At 36.3% G+C, this 14,295-nt stretch overlaps 1 protein-coding gene across 2 annotated transcripts in view; it reads left to right on the plus strand.

Moving 5' to 3' along the window:
- The window catches only part of LOC307158853 (ras-specific guanine nucleotide-releasing factor RalGPS1), a 141,686-nt gene that overhangs the window by 49,970 nt on the left and 77,421 nt on the right, over positions 1–14,295 (plus strand). For both annotated transcript variants that reach the window (XM_079871815.1, XM_079871814.1), the window contains exon 8: positions 8,988–9,114. In XM_079871815.1, the coding sequence (XP_079727941.1) occupies positions 8,988–9,114 (127 nt within the window). The remainder of the gene's footprint in view (positions 1–8,987; positions 9,115–14,295) is intronic.

Below are 14,295 nucleotides of genomic sequence, written 5' to 3' on the forward strand. Positions count from 1 at the left end.
ATATAGTGCTTTTAACAATGTAGATTGTTTCAAAGCAGCTTTACAGAGATAAGCGTATCATTTATGGTAACAGAGATTGTTTTGGCTTTATAGTGGTTCTTTAATAAAGTTATTTTCCAGCTAAAGTTAGTTTTGATTGATTCGCTTCCGTCGCAACGATCATTTGTTATTAAAATAGGGGCCGCTAAGACGACACCATTCTCTCTACACAGACTTTAAACGCGAACCTGTGAGAAACACTGATGGCGTTCACATGAGCATTTAGAATGGGTTCTATAGTTATGTGCGTTTGAATATATGTGCGCAGGTTTGGAATTCCCTACAAACCAAGCCTAAACAAAGTAATGGTGCCTTATAAAATTTTGATACAGAATTTTATTTTATTTTATTTTGTTACTTCGGGGTAGGTACGTGAAACGAATTTCCCCGAAAACGCTTTATCTGTAGAGTGGCAAAGGGATCCTCCATAGGGAGAGACTAGTTGGCACTTCAGCACTGCGTAGCATAGAGAAAACCTTTGCTGATTGTTTACGGTTTAGCGGAAGTCACTCCCATAATTCGTGCAAAGTGTCATTGGGTGTAGTAGGGAAAAGGTGGATAAAGAATATGGGTGGGCTGAGAACTGTTAAAACTCAACGAGGAGGAGGTCTTTCTGGCCACTGTGAGCACCTGACATCTGCCTGACACAATGTCCAGAATCCAGCTGCAGAATCCAGGGAGCAGTTCAGGACAACAGCCTGGAGTTATGGGTCAAACCAGGGCGCTAAATCCTGAGCTGTTGTCCACGAACAAACCACATTCTCACAGACGGGTCCAGATTTTGTCTAGATGAGAGCGAAAGAGCAGTGCAAAAAAAGGACATGACATCAATCATATCTATTACTCTATGATGCTGGTCTTAAATTATCTGTTTGTTACTTTTTACATATGTTTCCAATAGGGTTGTGCACCATTCTGAATTGAATTGAGAAAACCTTTTAATTTACAGTTCATGGATCCTGAATGGAGTTTTGGAACATGTTGAAAAAGCCTTGAAGTTTGAGGGCCCTATTTTAACGATCTAAGCGCATGGTCTAAAGTGCAGGGCGCAAGTTCACTTAGGGTGAGTCCAAATCCACTTTTGCTAGTTTAATGACGGGAAAAATGGTCGGCGCTCCCGGCGCATGGTCTAAAAGGGTTGTCCCTATTCTCATAATGAGTAATGGGTGTGTTTTGGGATTTACGTGCGTTAAACCAATCAGAGTCTCATCTCCCATTCCCTTTAAATGCCAGTTGCACTCGTGCCATGGCAGATTCGCTATTTACATGACGGAATTTGATAGTGGAAAGACTGAAGCCGTCTCCAGAGCGCAAACGGATCTGCTCGTGCGCGAGATTAAAGTGCGCAAGCAGAACATCTACGGGACAAGCCGGATTCACCATATCTTTATGTACACAATAATAATATTTTACATTGTAATCCTTTTATTTGTAATATTAGGCTAGTTTATGTGCCCTGTGTGTTTACTAAGCAGAGTGTACGCACGTTGTGGACCCGCCTATAGGCGCACATTAATAGCACGCTCATTAAATAACAAAAAAAAATATCGCGTCATTGACTTTAGACCAGGTTTCAGTTGGTCAATGGCTCAGTCTATTTCTGTTGCCTCAAAATGCCCATGGGCGCACAGATGAGCACAAATGCATTTGCTATTTAAACAACGTGGCGCAGGATGTGAAAATGATAACTGCGTCGGGCTGAAACTAGCAAAACACACTTGCGTCGCACCTGGCACTGCATTGTGCCGGGTGCATGATAGGGCCCTGAGAGTTTATAGGCTTTGAAAAATGATAGATTTTTATATTTCATCATATTTAAAACATCTTTTTCCGGACAAAAGGTAGATTACTTGAAACCTTTATGTAGATCTATAATTTATTATAAAGGTATTCATAATGTACATTTTAGTGCATTATATATTTTCATAAATAGGTTAAAATGCATTATAATTTGCACATTCCTTGTTACACCTTAATTTGGTTGATGTGTTTTAATGCATTATTCTTTCTAAAAGTGTAACAATAAATAGATACAGTACTTATTAATGTATTATAACTGTGGTTACAATTATTCATGGGACCATACAGTACAATGCATTATAAGGTTAATTACAAGGCATAATCAATGCATTTCATCAATTAAAGTGTTACTGAACTCTTAATTTCCTTGAATGCATCACATGTGCAATTCCCCTTACTGTTGTTCTGATTCAGATTCCAATTCCAATCCTCTATTTTGTTACTAATTCACTTTAAATTCACACACATGAGTTGAATGGGAACTAATCTTTAATTTTGCACAACCCTGGTTTCCAAGCTAATCTTATAATTGGATCAATGCTTTCTTGGGCCTGAAAGCGCTTTGGCTTTTTAATTGACAGAATAACAAAGCTAGATTGAGACGTTAAACTGACTCTTAATCCATCTGACAGCATTTCCATTGATCGTCTTTCGTGTGACGGTGGAATAAAAGTCTAGTCTGCCAGGATTCCTCATGTCAGTTCTTCCCTACGTTAAACTTTTATGATTACAGTGGGAACAGGCATCTGTGAGGCATGTAATAACATCAAGCATTTGTTCTAGACGGTTAAATAAAAACGCTTGCAAATAGTCATTCTCAAATGCTTTTAATATTCTGATATTTGGACACAGTGGAAGAATGTGGTTAAATCTCACGAAGCCTGTCATGAAATATTCCAGTCATATTTCAGCCCCAAAAGCACTAGAAATAAAAATAAATTCATATTTTGCAGAAGAAAGATGAAAACTATTTTTTCACCAAGGATAATCATGCCACGATTAAATAATCTCTGCTTGTGCTGTGAGTTGCAACAGGTGCAAGGTTCACTTTATTTACTTTTAACATTTTTGTGAATAAATAAAAGCTTGAATTTGAAATGCTAAAATCTGGACTGTTTGAACATTTGAAATGGAAGAATTTAAGGCATAAATATTAGTAGTATAACTTATAGTAGTGTAATATTATCACATTATTTTTAAATTTACTGTACAATCACAATATATGACAAAATAATCACAATATAACTTTTTGGCCAAGTTGTGCAGTGATTATGTATATCAATAATTTTAAAATAAAAACAATCATAAGACACTTACTTTAAAAAAAAAATTAATAAATAAATGTATTCACTTGCATGTCATGTGAGCATAAACTGACATCAGAGAACCTTGAATATGCAAATGTGTCGTTATTGAAATATTAATTTAAAGTCTCAGGGGGTACTTCAGCATTAAATATTTTACTTTTAAGAGGTTTGTCTGACCAAGAAGTTTCATAACCCCTACACTACAGTGATAAAACACGTCCAGTTTATTATTTATTTGTTAGTTTGTTTTTCCTTGTAATTTTGGAGTTAAATATTATTTGGACATTTTATTGAGAGGTTTCCTGAGATCAAGTCATGGTGAAAATGAATAAGGACACTGTAAAATAAAGTGTTACCAAATAATATGTAACCCAAAGTTTTTGCTGTATTTGCAGCCTTTATAGCAAATCTTATAGAAATATGTTCCAAATTCCAAATCAGAAAAAAAAAAAAAACTTTCATGGTTTCTGTTCTTTTAGTTTGTGGTTGCATATATTTAATTTATATGTTCCCTTTTTCCAGTTTGTTCATAGTTCATGTAAGCACATCTGTGGACTCCAAGCTGTGTGTGTGTGTGCGTGCGTGTGTGTGTTTGCTTGCGTACACGCCCGTGTTTCCTATAGGTCTCAACCACTTCCTCTTCCATTGCAATCCATCCGTGTTCACAGAGGGGATCAAAATCCATCCCTTCCCCGGCTCACGCAGATTCATCCATCACTTTTTCCATCTCAATGAAATCTGCTGCTCACCACAAACCTGAAACACGACACAGTGTCTTCCTAAACTTCTTATCCCACTGCCAACTATAACACCAAGATGCTGACTGTCCTAATTTCATGTCCCATTCCTCGTATCCCATTCCATATTCCATTTTATCGGGTCATTCTAAAGTTTCCATGCTGGTGGAGTTGAGTTCTCGTGTCTTTATAGTTCTGGTCCTGACTGAAATCCCACTATAAAAATGTTCCTATGGCCACTAAATAATGTTTGTCTGCTTGCATGTTTGGAAAGGATTGTGTCAGTGTGGAGTGATATATTAAGGCTGTCTGCGCTGTAGGAATCAACTTTCCTCCTGTGCAATATCTTTTTCCATCAATCCCACTGCGCTGCTTCAGCTCTTTACAATATGTCCATGTAATTGGCATGTCCAGCTCACAGGTTTTACAGTATTACAGTACTTACATTCAGTGGCGTTTGTTCAAGCATCCCTATTACTAATGCTCATACTTCTAAACATACATTTTTTAAGCTCAATCAGGGCTCTAGCAATGCCGAGGTCAGGGGTTCGATTCCATGGAAATGCATGAACTGGTCATATTTGTACTCTGAATGCAATGTAAGCCGCTTTAGATAAATGCATAAATCTAAATATAATAGTCTAGTTGGATGTAAAAGTGTAAAAATAATTGTATTTCTCTGGTCAGCCATAAACATTTAATCTGTAATAATCAGAATTCATGCAGACGCCATGCTCCCTTAAATTGGCTTGCAATGAAATTCCCCACATGTTCAGTGACTGTATTTACATGTAATGTGGCATGCCTTTTTTATTAGTCTTTGTAATGTATGTACACTACCCTTCAAAAGCTTATTTATTTATATATTAATTAATTAATACTTTTCAGCAAGGATGCATTCAATTGATCAGACATGAAAGTAAAGACATTTATGTTTCAAAAGTTTTTGATTTCAAATAAATGCTGTTAAACTTTATATTCATCAAATAATAATAAATAATCCTGAAAAAAAAAAATGTTTTCCACAAAACATGTTTTCAGCATTAATAATCAGAAATGTTTTATGAGCAGCAATTCATCATATTAGAATGATTTCTGAAGGATCATGTGATACTGAAGACTGGAGTAATGATGCTGGAAATTAAGCTTTAGTCACATGGAATAAATTACATTTTTACTATATATTACAATAGAAAACAGTTATTTTAAATTGTAATAATATTTCCCAATATTACAATTTTTACGGTAATTTATCAAAAATAAATGCAGCCTTGATGAGCAGAAGAGACATAATCGTATCAAGCGATCTGTAACAGATAAAGCAATAGTCACACATGGTAAAAACACTGTTACTCATACTTGTGTGTTGCATTACTGTCTGATCCAGTGTATGACACTGCATCATCTTTTATTTTCAGTCTCTCTGAATAGCCTGAATCAATCTGTGTCGTTAAAGCGAGTCTGCTTTAAAATGCAGCGAACAAACGAACAGTGTCTTACTGATGCAATCTGGAACTTTGATCAAATTAAAGCTCACACTTTCTTAATTTTAGGATCGCAAGGCAATGCAAAGACACTTTTTTTTTTTCTACAGCTAATCTTCAGAGGGGTCTATATCATTTTTGTTGCTCAAGTAATCCTGTGTACATGTGTCTCTCTCGTATTGACTGCATGACACACGTGAATCGCTGGACGAGGCAAAAGAGGTAATGATATAGAAGTAGGCGTTGATCTCTTTTGTCGTTTTGGAAGCTTGGCTTCAATAAGTCAAGTCAACCTTCATTTCTATAGCACATTTAAAAACAACAGAAGTTGACCCAAAGTGCTTTACAGATCAAACAAGAATAAATAAACACATTTAAATACAACATCATTCTATCAGCTTCAAAAAGCCATTTTATGATCTATTCAAATGCCAAAGAAAACAGATATGTTTTTAAAGAAGACTTAAAAATGGCTAGCGATGAAGATGACCTCACACGGAAAGGAAGACCATTCCATAATTTCGGACCCTTCACCGAAAAGGCACGGTCACCCTTAGATTTATAACGGCAACGAGGAACCGTCAATAGCAATTGGTCAGAAGACCTGAGTGTCTAGGGTGTAATAGGTCACTGATATATTTATACTAATATAAAAGCTGTTTCTGGACTAACAAGGAAGCTTTGAGTTCTGAAACTTGCAGGATATTTTTATAGTACAATGACCTCTTATATGTCAAAAGATCAAGGACAATTTGGAAAACCTCTTTAATTATTAATTCTGTCAAATGAGAGCTTTCACCATTATGTACCAGCATTTTTATATACAGTAAAATATGCCTTTTTACGTATGGAAGTAAAATAATGGCAAATGTTTTTGAAACAAAAAAGCCTGTTGAATTGCACTACTTGAAAAAAACATTTGAAATGTTTTGGATTGAAATATTCACAGTTTAAATATTCAACCATGCTGAATTTCAGCCCATAAAAATGCAATGCATTAAAATGCAAACATGGTTAATGCAATGCATACTTTTTTCAAGTAGTGCAATTCAACAGGCATTTTTGTTTCAAAAACATTTGGCATTATTTTACTTCCATATTTACAGCGGTTGTTTGAGTTCCTTGACCAGCACCTTGATATGTTTCCTTCTCAAAGTCTTGAGGCTGAATGCACCACACCTCTGTTTTCTGCTATAGTCAGTGGAATTTCAAATGTGTCTATTTCTTCCCATCATGAGGTATTTACCACTGTAACTGCACAAGCTTTTAGCATTGTCCCCAAGAGCCTCGTAAAGCAGTGAGATGGCAGCTTCCATGAGCTCATGGCGTGAGCAGTCGGAGTGGTTATTAATGAGGCTCATGTTGGAGACCCGGCTCTCTGTCTCAGGAGTTTCGCACCATATGCCCGCTCTGGCTTTGGAGTTGTTGGTTGTATTTTGGAACAAGCTGGGTGGGCAAAGGTACAGAATAAACTATTAAAACCCTTCTAGGGAAAACAGGCCAGAATGTTTAGAATAGAAGATGTTTTGCAATCGTTAGATTTGGTTTTCTGTTGTTGTTTTTTTTCACTTTAGATGCTGTTGCTATTGCAGAGTGGAGAAATAGCATTATATACAAATATATCATCATAAAACAACTGGTGACACTTTACGGTCTCATTAACATAATGCATTAGCTAACATAAACTAACAATAAACATAATATTTTACAGCATTTATTATCTTAGTAAAAATATAATCGTACATGTTTGTGCAAAGTACATTAAATAATGTTAAATATATCTTTTGATTTAGAAAATGCATTAGTAAATGGGTAACACTTTACAATAATGTTCACTAGTCAACATTAGTTAACTACATTAGTTAGCGTGAACTAATAATGAACTGCACTTATACAGCATTTATTAATCTTTGTTAATGTTAATTTCAACATTTACTAATACTTTATTAAAATCTTGTTAGCATTGGTTAATGCACTGTGAACTAACATGAACAAACAACGAACAGCTTTATTTTTATTAACTAACATTAAAAAAGATTAACAAATACAGTAACAAATGTATTGCTCATGATTATTTCATGTTAGTTAATACATTAATGTCAACTAATGAACCTTATTGTAAAGTGTTAATAAACAATCTTCAACTGAAACCACCTTGAAAGCAAATCTGATAAGTTTTTAGTTCACATACTTCACTGTTAAAAAATAAAGTTTCCTAAAGTTTGATGCCATAGAAGAACCATTTTTGGTTCCTCAAAGAACCTTACATTGAACTGTTCTTAAAATAACATACTAAAATTTTTTTTTTTTTTTTTAAATCCAAAAAACTAAAGAAAATAACCTTTTGTGGAATGGAAAGGTTCCTTGGATGTTAAAGGTTCCTCATGGAGCCACAGATGTCAATAAATAACCTTTATTTTGTGTAGAGTTTAGCTTTGAAATCAATAGGTCCCTGAATAGCAGCTTTATCTTCTCAGTTTGACCGTGATTTACCACACAAATGACAACTCCATATACATTATTACAGATTGTATGATTTCAACCTCCAGAAAACGTGTGTGTGTGTGTGTTTTCTCAGAGTGTGTAGCGCAGGTCAAACCCGGGGCATGACAGCTGTGAAGTCTAAAAGAAGCTTCAGAAACAGTTGGTCTGATAGTTTCTCTCCACAGGTTGTTCATCCATTCAGGTCGGGCTGCTAAAAGCCGTTTGTTTGCATTTGCTCGGCATGTTGAGAAGATCCCCTTATGATCCACCAGCTGTGCTTATTCACTCTGTGCAACTGGACATAGATTTTAAATTGTGTTAGGGTCAATTCAACCCGCTTTTGATTGTTAAACTGTTTGAAGCACTAGTTGAACTATTTATTTCTTATTGAATTTTGTGAATGTCTCATTTAGGATCATGAATGTGCATGCAGAGTTTCAACACATTTGTTTTGGAAAGGCTGTACAAATTTTGGTTTCATCGATTGTGTTTGTGGTCAAATTGACCCCCCCATTGGTTTCCATGCAATTTGCCAAGAATCAACACTTTGAAAAACAGCAAGAGTCAGGTAGAAAACAGAAAACCTTTATTGTAGCTTGACAAACATCAAAATGGAGTAACAAGATTTTAACACAAAAGAGGGTTAAATCTGTGTTTGGTAGGCAATACAGTCCTGAACCACTTAAATACTGCTAAGTCAATAAGAGACTGAAAGTCATTGTTCACTGAAAACTTATTGACTAAAAAATGGTTTAGAATTTACTCTGAAACAATTTTCACTCAGAAATTGATAGTGAATTTCACAAATAATTACAAAGGCAAGTAACACATTGAATTAAACATTACATTTTGAAGTCTAAAGCCTGAAATAGTATTTTCTTGTTTAAAAACGTCATTAATCTTTGTTTTATTAACAACAGTAACATAATTAAAACAATGCATGGAAGGGAATCTGTAAGATGTGGTATTTGCTCTGCAGAACTGATTATTGATGTTGGATTCAGCAGCATTTCCATGTGGGCCTGATCATGTGCAGCTTGTATCTCATTGAACTTTTGTCAAGTAGCTTCCCAATATGGTCTGTGTTTCAGAAGAAAAACTAACAGAACTCCGCAACTTTCCTGTTTTTTCTTTAGCTGATCAATAGGAAGGACAAGGCCACATTTGACAAGCTGGACTTCCTGACGTCTAAAGAGCATAACTACGTCAGGATGAGAGAGTACATCCGCTCCCTAAAGATGGTGTCCTGCATTCCCTACCTGGGTGAGTCCTCATCTCTTCTCTCTCTCACACTCTCTTCCATTGCATGGTCCTAACCCGAGTTCAATTGCTCCCCCCCTCCCCTTGCCACAGCTGGATTGTGTTCACATTATATTATTTGGGTCTGAACCCGAGATGCTTTTGCATCATCAAAGTAGCAGCTGTTTAGAGAACGTGGCAAAATTCATAGCATTGCTCGCCTCACTTTTTTACATTTTGGTTTTTGAACCTTTGGTTAACAGCACTTGCGTCTGTCTGCCGTGAATGCACTGCAAATGTTCTAAAGAGTGCGGGAGCCGATATGTGATATACATTCTCTCTGCTTGCAGCTTGATAGGAAAGTAAGAACAGACACAAACACAGAGATTTATTGAATCGTACAGGGTTTGACATGAATTTTTTTGCTCACCAGCCGCTGTGGCTAGTGGTTTTCCAAAGTTACTAGCCACTCAGCATTTTCGCTGGCCATAATTTTGACATCAATACCATTGGGAAAAACGTAATATTATCTCATAATTTGGCAGCAGGGATATTAGGCTGCTGTCACTTTAAGACTTGACGCACGGATCCATTATACTGTTACACGTGTGTTTTCTTTCTCAACTGTTTACGTTCACTTAGTCAAGTCAAGCATTTCAGATATTTCAGTATCGCTATGTATCGAAAAATGTATATTTTAGATGCCTTTTTAAAAGACTACAGTTGACAAATCTATATATTATATATAAAATTCAACCTGCCAAAGTGCCTAGTAGGTGTGTGTGTGTGTGTGTGTGTGTGTGTGTGTGTGTGTGTGTGTGTGTGTGTGTGTGTGTGTGTGTGTGTGTGTGTGTGTGTGTGTGTGTGTGTGTGTGTGTGTGTGTGTGTGTGTGTGTGTGTGTGTGTGTGTGTGTGTGTGTGTGTGTGTGTGTGTGTGTGTGTGTGTGTGTGTGTGTGTGTGTGTGTGTGTGTGTGTGTGTGTGTGTGTGTGTGTGTGTGTGTGTGTGTGTGTGTGTGTGTGTGTGTGTGTGTGTTACGCCACTGCTGAAATACACACACATTTGGCTGGTGTTAATGTAAAGCCCTGGTCATCAATAGGAGTTAATTTCCACGTTTTAGTACAATTGCGTTCGAATCCGCAGCGAACCGTACCGGAGTTCACATGAACTGTTCCCCAGACCACCGTTTATATGCGGACTCGGGAATGGTTCACGGTTGTCCACCCGAGTTCGGAAAAAAACGTTCACGTCATCCAAACAAACCGAACTCTAACATCAACCAAACTTTTTGAACATCTCCTTCTCGACCAAGGAATCAGGGTTTGGCTGGATAGTGAAGCCCAGATCATGAAAGACACATGCATTTTGTTATCATCCTTGGAATAAGTATTCCCAGCATTTGAATATGAAACATGTCTTATTATTTTAGACATTTTTTCAGTGTGTTCCCATGTTCTCTCACACTAATGCATGTTGAACCCTAGTGTTTGTGCTCTAAACTCTAACAGAGATCACAGACGTACGGTTCTCATTACCTCACAGATTTTCAGTAAGTCTGTAGACTCAACAATAAATTGATTCCAAACCCCCTCTCCTGCTACAGTGATATCAATGATCAGAGATTGCTGGAAACTGTCTCATATTCTTCAGCCATTAGTCATTTACAGCTGCTGTTCTTATTTAACTCAAATTGGGAGAAGATGGAGGGATGCCGCATGGCACATATTAGATAGTCTGGGTTTGATTTGTAGAAATGTAAAGGTGCCATTTCTCCAGGATTGTCTGAGAAATTATATTTTGAAAACCTGACATTTTGACAACCTTTCTTGGACAGAATATGCTCATGTTTTTGCAGTTTTGTTATTGGCATCACATGGTAGTTTTGCATACCCAAACCTTTGACTAAACATCATACACTAAAAAGGATAAACATCCTTAGCTGCTCAATCTGGAATCAAGAACCGTCTACTTAGACAGTAAGAGATTGTTTGTCTGACCACCATTGTAGTTTTTATGTGGAATTTAGATGATAATTGGCAGGCACGGAGAAACACTGAAACAACATTGTTTCCTTGCTTGCGTGTGACATGTCTGTGGGAGAGTTTAAAGCTGTTTTTTTTGGACTAAAAAGTGGTGTTTGTAACATTATTTGTTTAGTAAAGATAAAAGATATAAATAACACAATTTTCATTAACGGCCCCTAAATCTTGGACAGATTGACCAGTTTGATTGTAAAATAGATGTTACTGTGGTCTGTAGGTCAGATTGGCATTCATTTACCATGTTTACATGTACACCGATAATGCGAGGGTCTTAATCGCAGTAAGATATTTACATGACACAAGCAGAACTCTTCACTCCAGTTTACATGCAATTTTCATTATTCTCATTATTCGCTAATAAGTACACCACACTCAGATAGGCATAGTTTTTAGTTCGCATTAGATGGAAGTATTGTGTTTACATGAGGTAATATTTAATCACAATATTGGCAATTCCAGTCATATCTTTTGGTGGCTTTTTTCTAATTTTGATTTTGCTTAATTAACTGTATTTATGCAATTAGCAGACACTTTTATCCATTTTTATAGTAACTTGCTAAAGAGGAACACAAAGCTTTTTGCCAAAGAGCCAATGATATTTGTAATATACAATGCCAGGTTTATTAGACAACTAGATTTAGAAGCAAGCTAGAAAAGAATCCTCATATCATGTAATTACTGTGCTGAAAATATTGAATCAATTGGCTGCCCTACAAAAAAGCTTCAAAGAATAAACCAGAAAACAAGGGATGTTTAGTATGAGAACTGACTGACACAGGGCATTGTCATGCTTTGTGCATAAACTCACTTATACCTTCATGTGTTGATGTGACCCATTAAAAGTCCATGTCATGCTGAACAATCAGTGTGTTGTTCTCTCTTTTGTGTCTGCTTACGGTAAACATGAACAAAATGATGGCTTGTGTGCACTGCTGCCATAAAAGCCATCATCGTCTGTTCCATAGTTCTAGTATCTCAAAAACGTGTTATTTAGCTGTGCACTCACTTTTCAACCACTCCACAACTGTTTTACATTCATTTTAAAGTCAGCATGAATTGAAAATGAACCCTATTTTTACTTTCTTAACACAGGTTTCCATCATGATGCACTGATGCATGTTATTCTAAGGACTTCCGAGATACTTTTTACAATTCAGTTCATTTCTGATTAATAAATTCAATTCCACCCTTATTTTAAAAGTCCTGTTTCAATTGGAAACACTCCACGTCACAGAAGTAAAATGTGTTGCATTTTATTTCAAAGTTTATAACTTTTGTTGTGACCTGCAAAAGTTAGATTTTTACATGTTTAGTTCATCATGATAATCTTCGCAAGTTAATGCAACTTTTGTGAATGTTCAAAGCCTAAATACAATCTACAAGTTGGAAAGTTTGAGTTGGATTAGTTTGCAAGAGCGCAAGTGTAAACACAACGTGGCTGTGAAAGCGACTAGTGAGTAGATGGATATTCATACTGACTGTAATGTATTTTCCAGCCTTTTACAAGGTTTTCCTCATTTGGAAACGAATGTTAAAGACACCCTTTTTCATTCATAACAACCAAGATGTCTGAGCAGCAAAGTATTGGGATTGTTCTCTTACAGGACAAACCCTGAGTCTCCCGTAGGGCCCTTAGAGCCTTTGACCTTTAGAGGCTTGAACAAACGAACACATTGAGCTTTGAACTCAGTCCATCTGTTGGTCGTTCTCGACTCATTTCTCATGTTTACTGTAATTTAGTCTATAGGGCAAGTCTTGTCTTTTGCAGTTTATCACAAAAGAGCTAATCTGCAGTAGCTGTACATCATTTATTGGAACATTCTGTAAGTACAAAACACAACCACACTTTGCATTACAAAAACAAACTCGCTCATTGGCCCTGTTTACACCTGGTATTAAGATGCGTTTTGGTCGATTGGATCACAAGTGGACGATGTTAAATACAGGTGTAAACGGGGTCTATAACGTTTTGAGCTTGTTCTCTGGTCGTGTTCATATGTAAATTGCAGGAGCTTATTTCGTCCATTAGATTGAAAGATCTGAAAAAGCCCATAGATGTATCCTCCCATAGACCCTCCCCTCGAAGAAATCAGGACAGAAGTGGTCAAAAATGGACAAAAGAGATGGATTAAAACACCCGGTGTAAACAGGAATGTGTCTCCCTCATCTAGGCTACTTGTGATCCGATCGACCAAAACGCATTTTAAAACCAGGTGTAAACAGTTCCATAGCTTCTACTGTTTATACAGATGGTTTCCAAACAGGACTCAAATGAGTGAAATCATTCATGGACATGTGAATGCTGTTACAGTACATTAAAATAGTCAGTAATATACAACACAGACATATTTTGTGATGCTTGCAGAGGCTTTGTGTTTGTGGTCTAAATGTCTCTTAATTTACAATTTAGCTATAGGTGCATACACGATGACTAGGTTAAATTTCTCTCTAAATGTTGGCAGAATTTTTATTGTTGCCTGAAAAATCCCTTTAAGATGTCAAAAAATCCTGTGTATAGTCCACTTGTTGCAACAGTACCCATCATTAAAAGTCAATGCTACAGTATATAAACAGATCAAATAAGGAAGAGACTTTGCATTTGTGCTACTAAAATTAGCCTAGTCATTGAAGTTTACGGAGGCTTCGCTTTTTGGGATTTAAATGTTAGTTTAGCCAATTTGCATCTCTTTATTTACAATTTAGCTTGCAAATAGGTGCATAAACAATAACTAGACTAAATTTGAGTTTTAACACTAAAAACCCCTTTAAGATGTCCAAAATTCCTATGTAGTTCACTTCCCAGGGCACAGTTGCAATTTACCCTTTATTGGAAGTCACTGTTATAAACAGATCAAATGAGGAAGAGACTTTGCATTTGTGCTACTAAATTTAGCGGAGTCATTGATGTTTTCAGAGGCTTCACATTTGTGATTTAAATGTGCTAATTTAACCAAATCACATCTCTTAATTTAGACAGTAAATAGATGCATACACAATAACTAAGCTAAATTTACTTCTAAATGTTGAAGTTTTTGCATATAAATTCCCCTTTAGTCGTCCAAAGATCCTGTGTAGTCCACTTCACAGGGCAAAATTGCAACGTACCCTTTATTGAAAGTCAATGCTATAAACAGATAAAATGGTATGAGAACTGAATAATGTGA

The sequence above is a fragment of the Squalius cephalus genome (assembly GCF_949319135.1).
Source record: "Squalius cephalus genome assembly, chromosome: 5".
Classification (NCBI taxonomy): Eukaryota; Metazoa; Chordata; class Actinopteri; order Cypriniformes; family Leuciscidae; genus Squalius; species Squalius cephalus.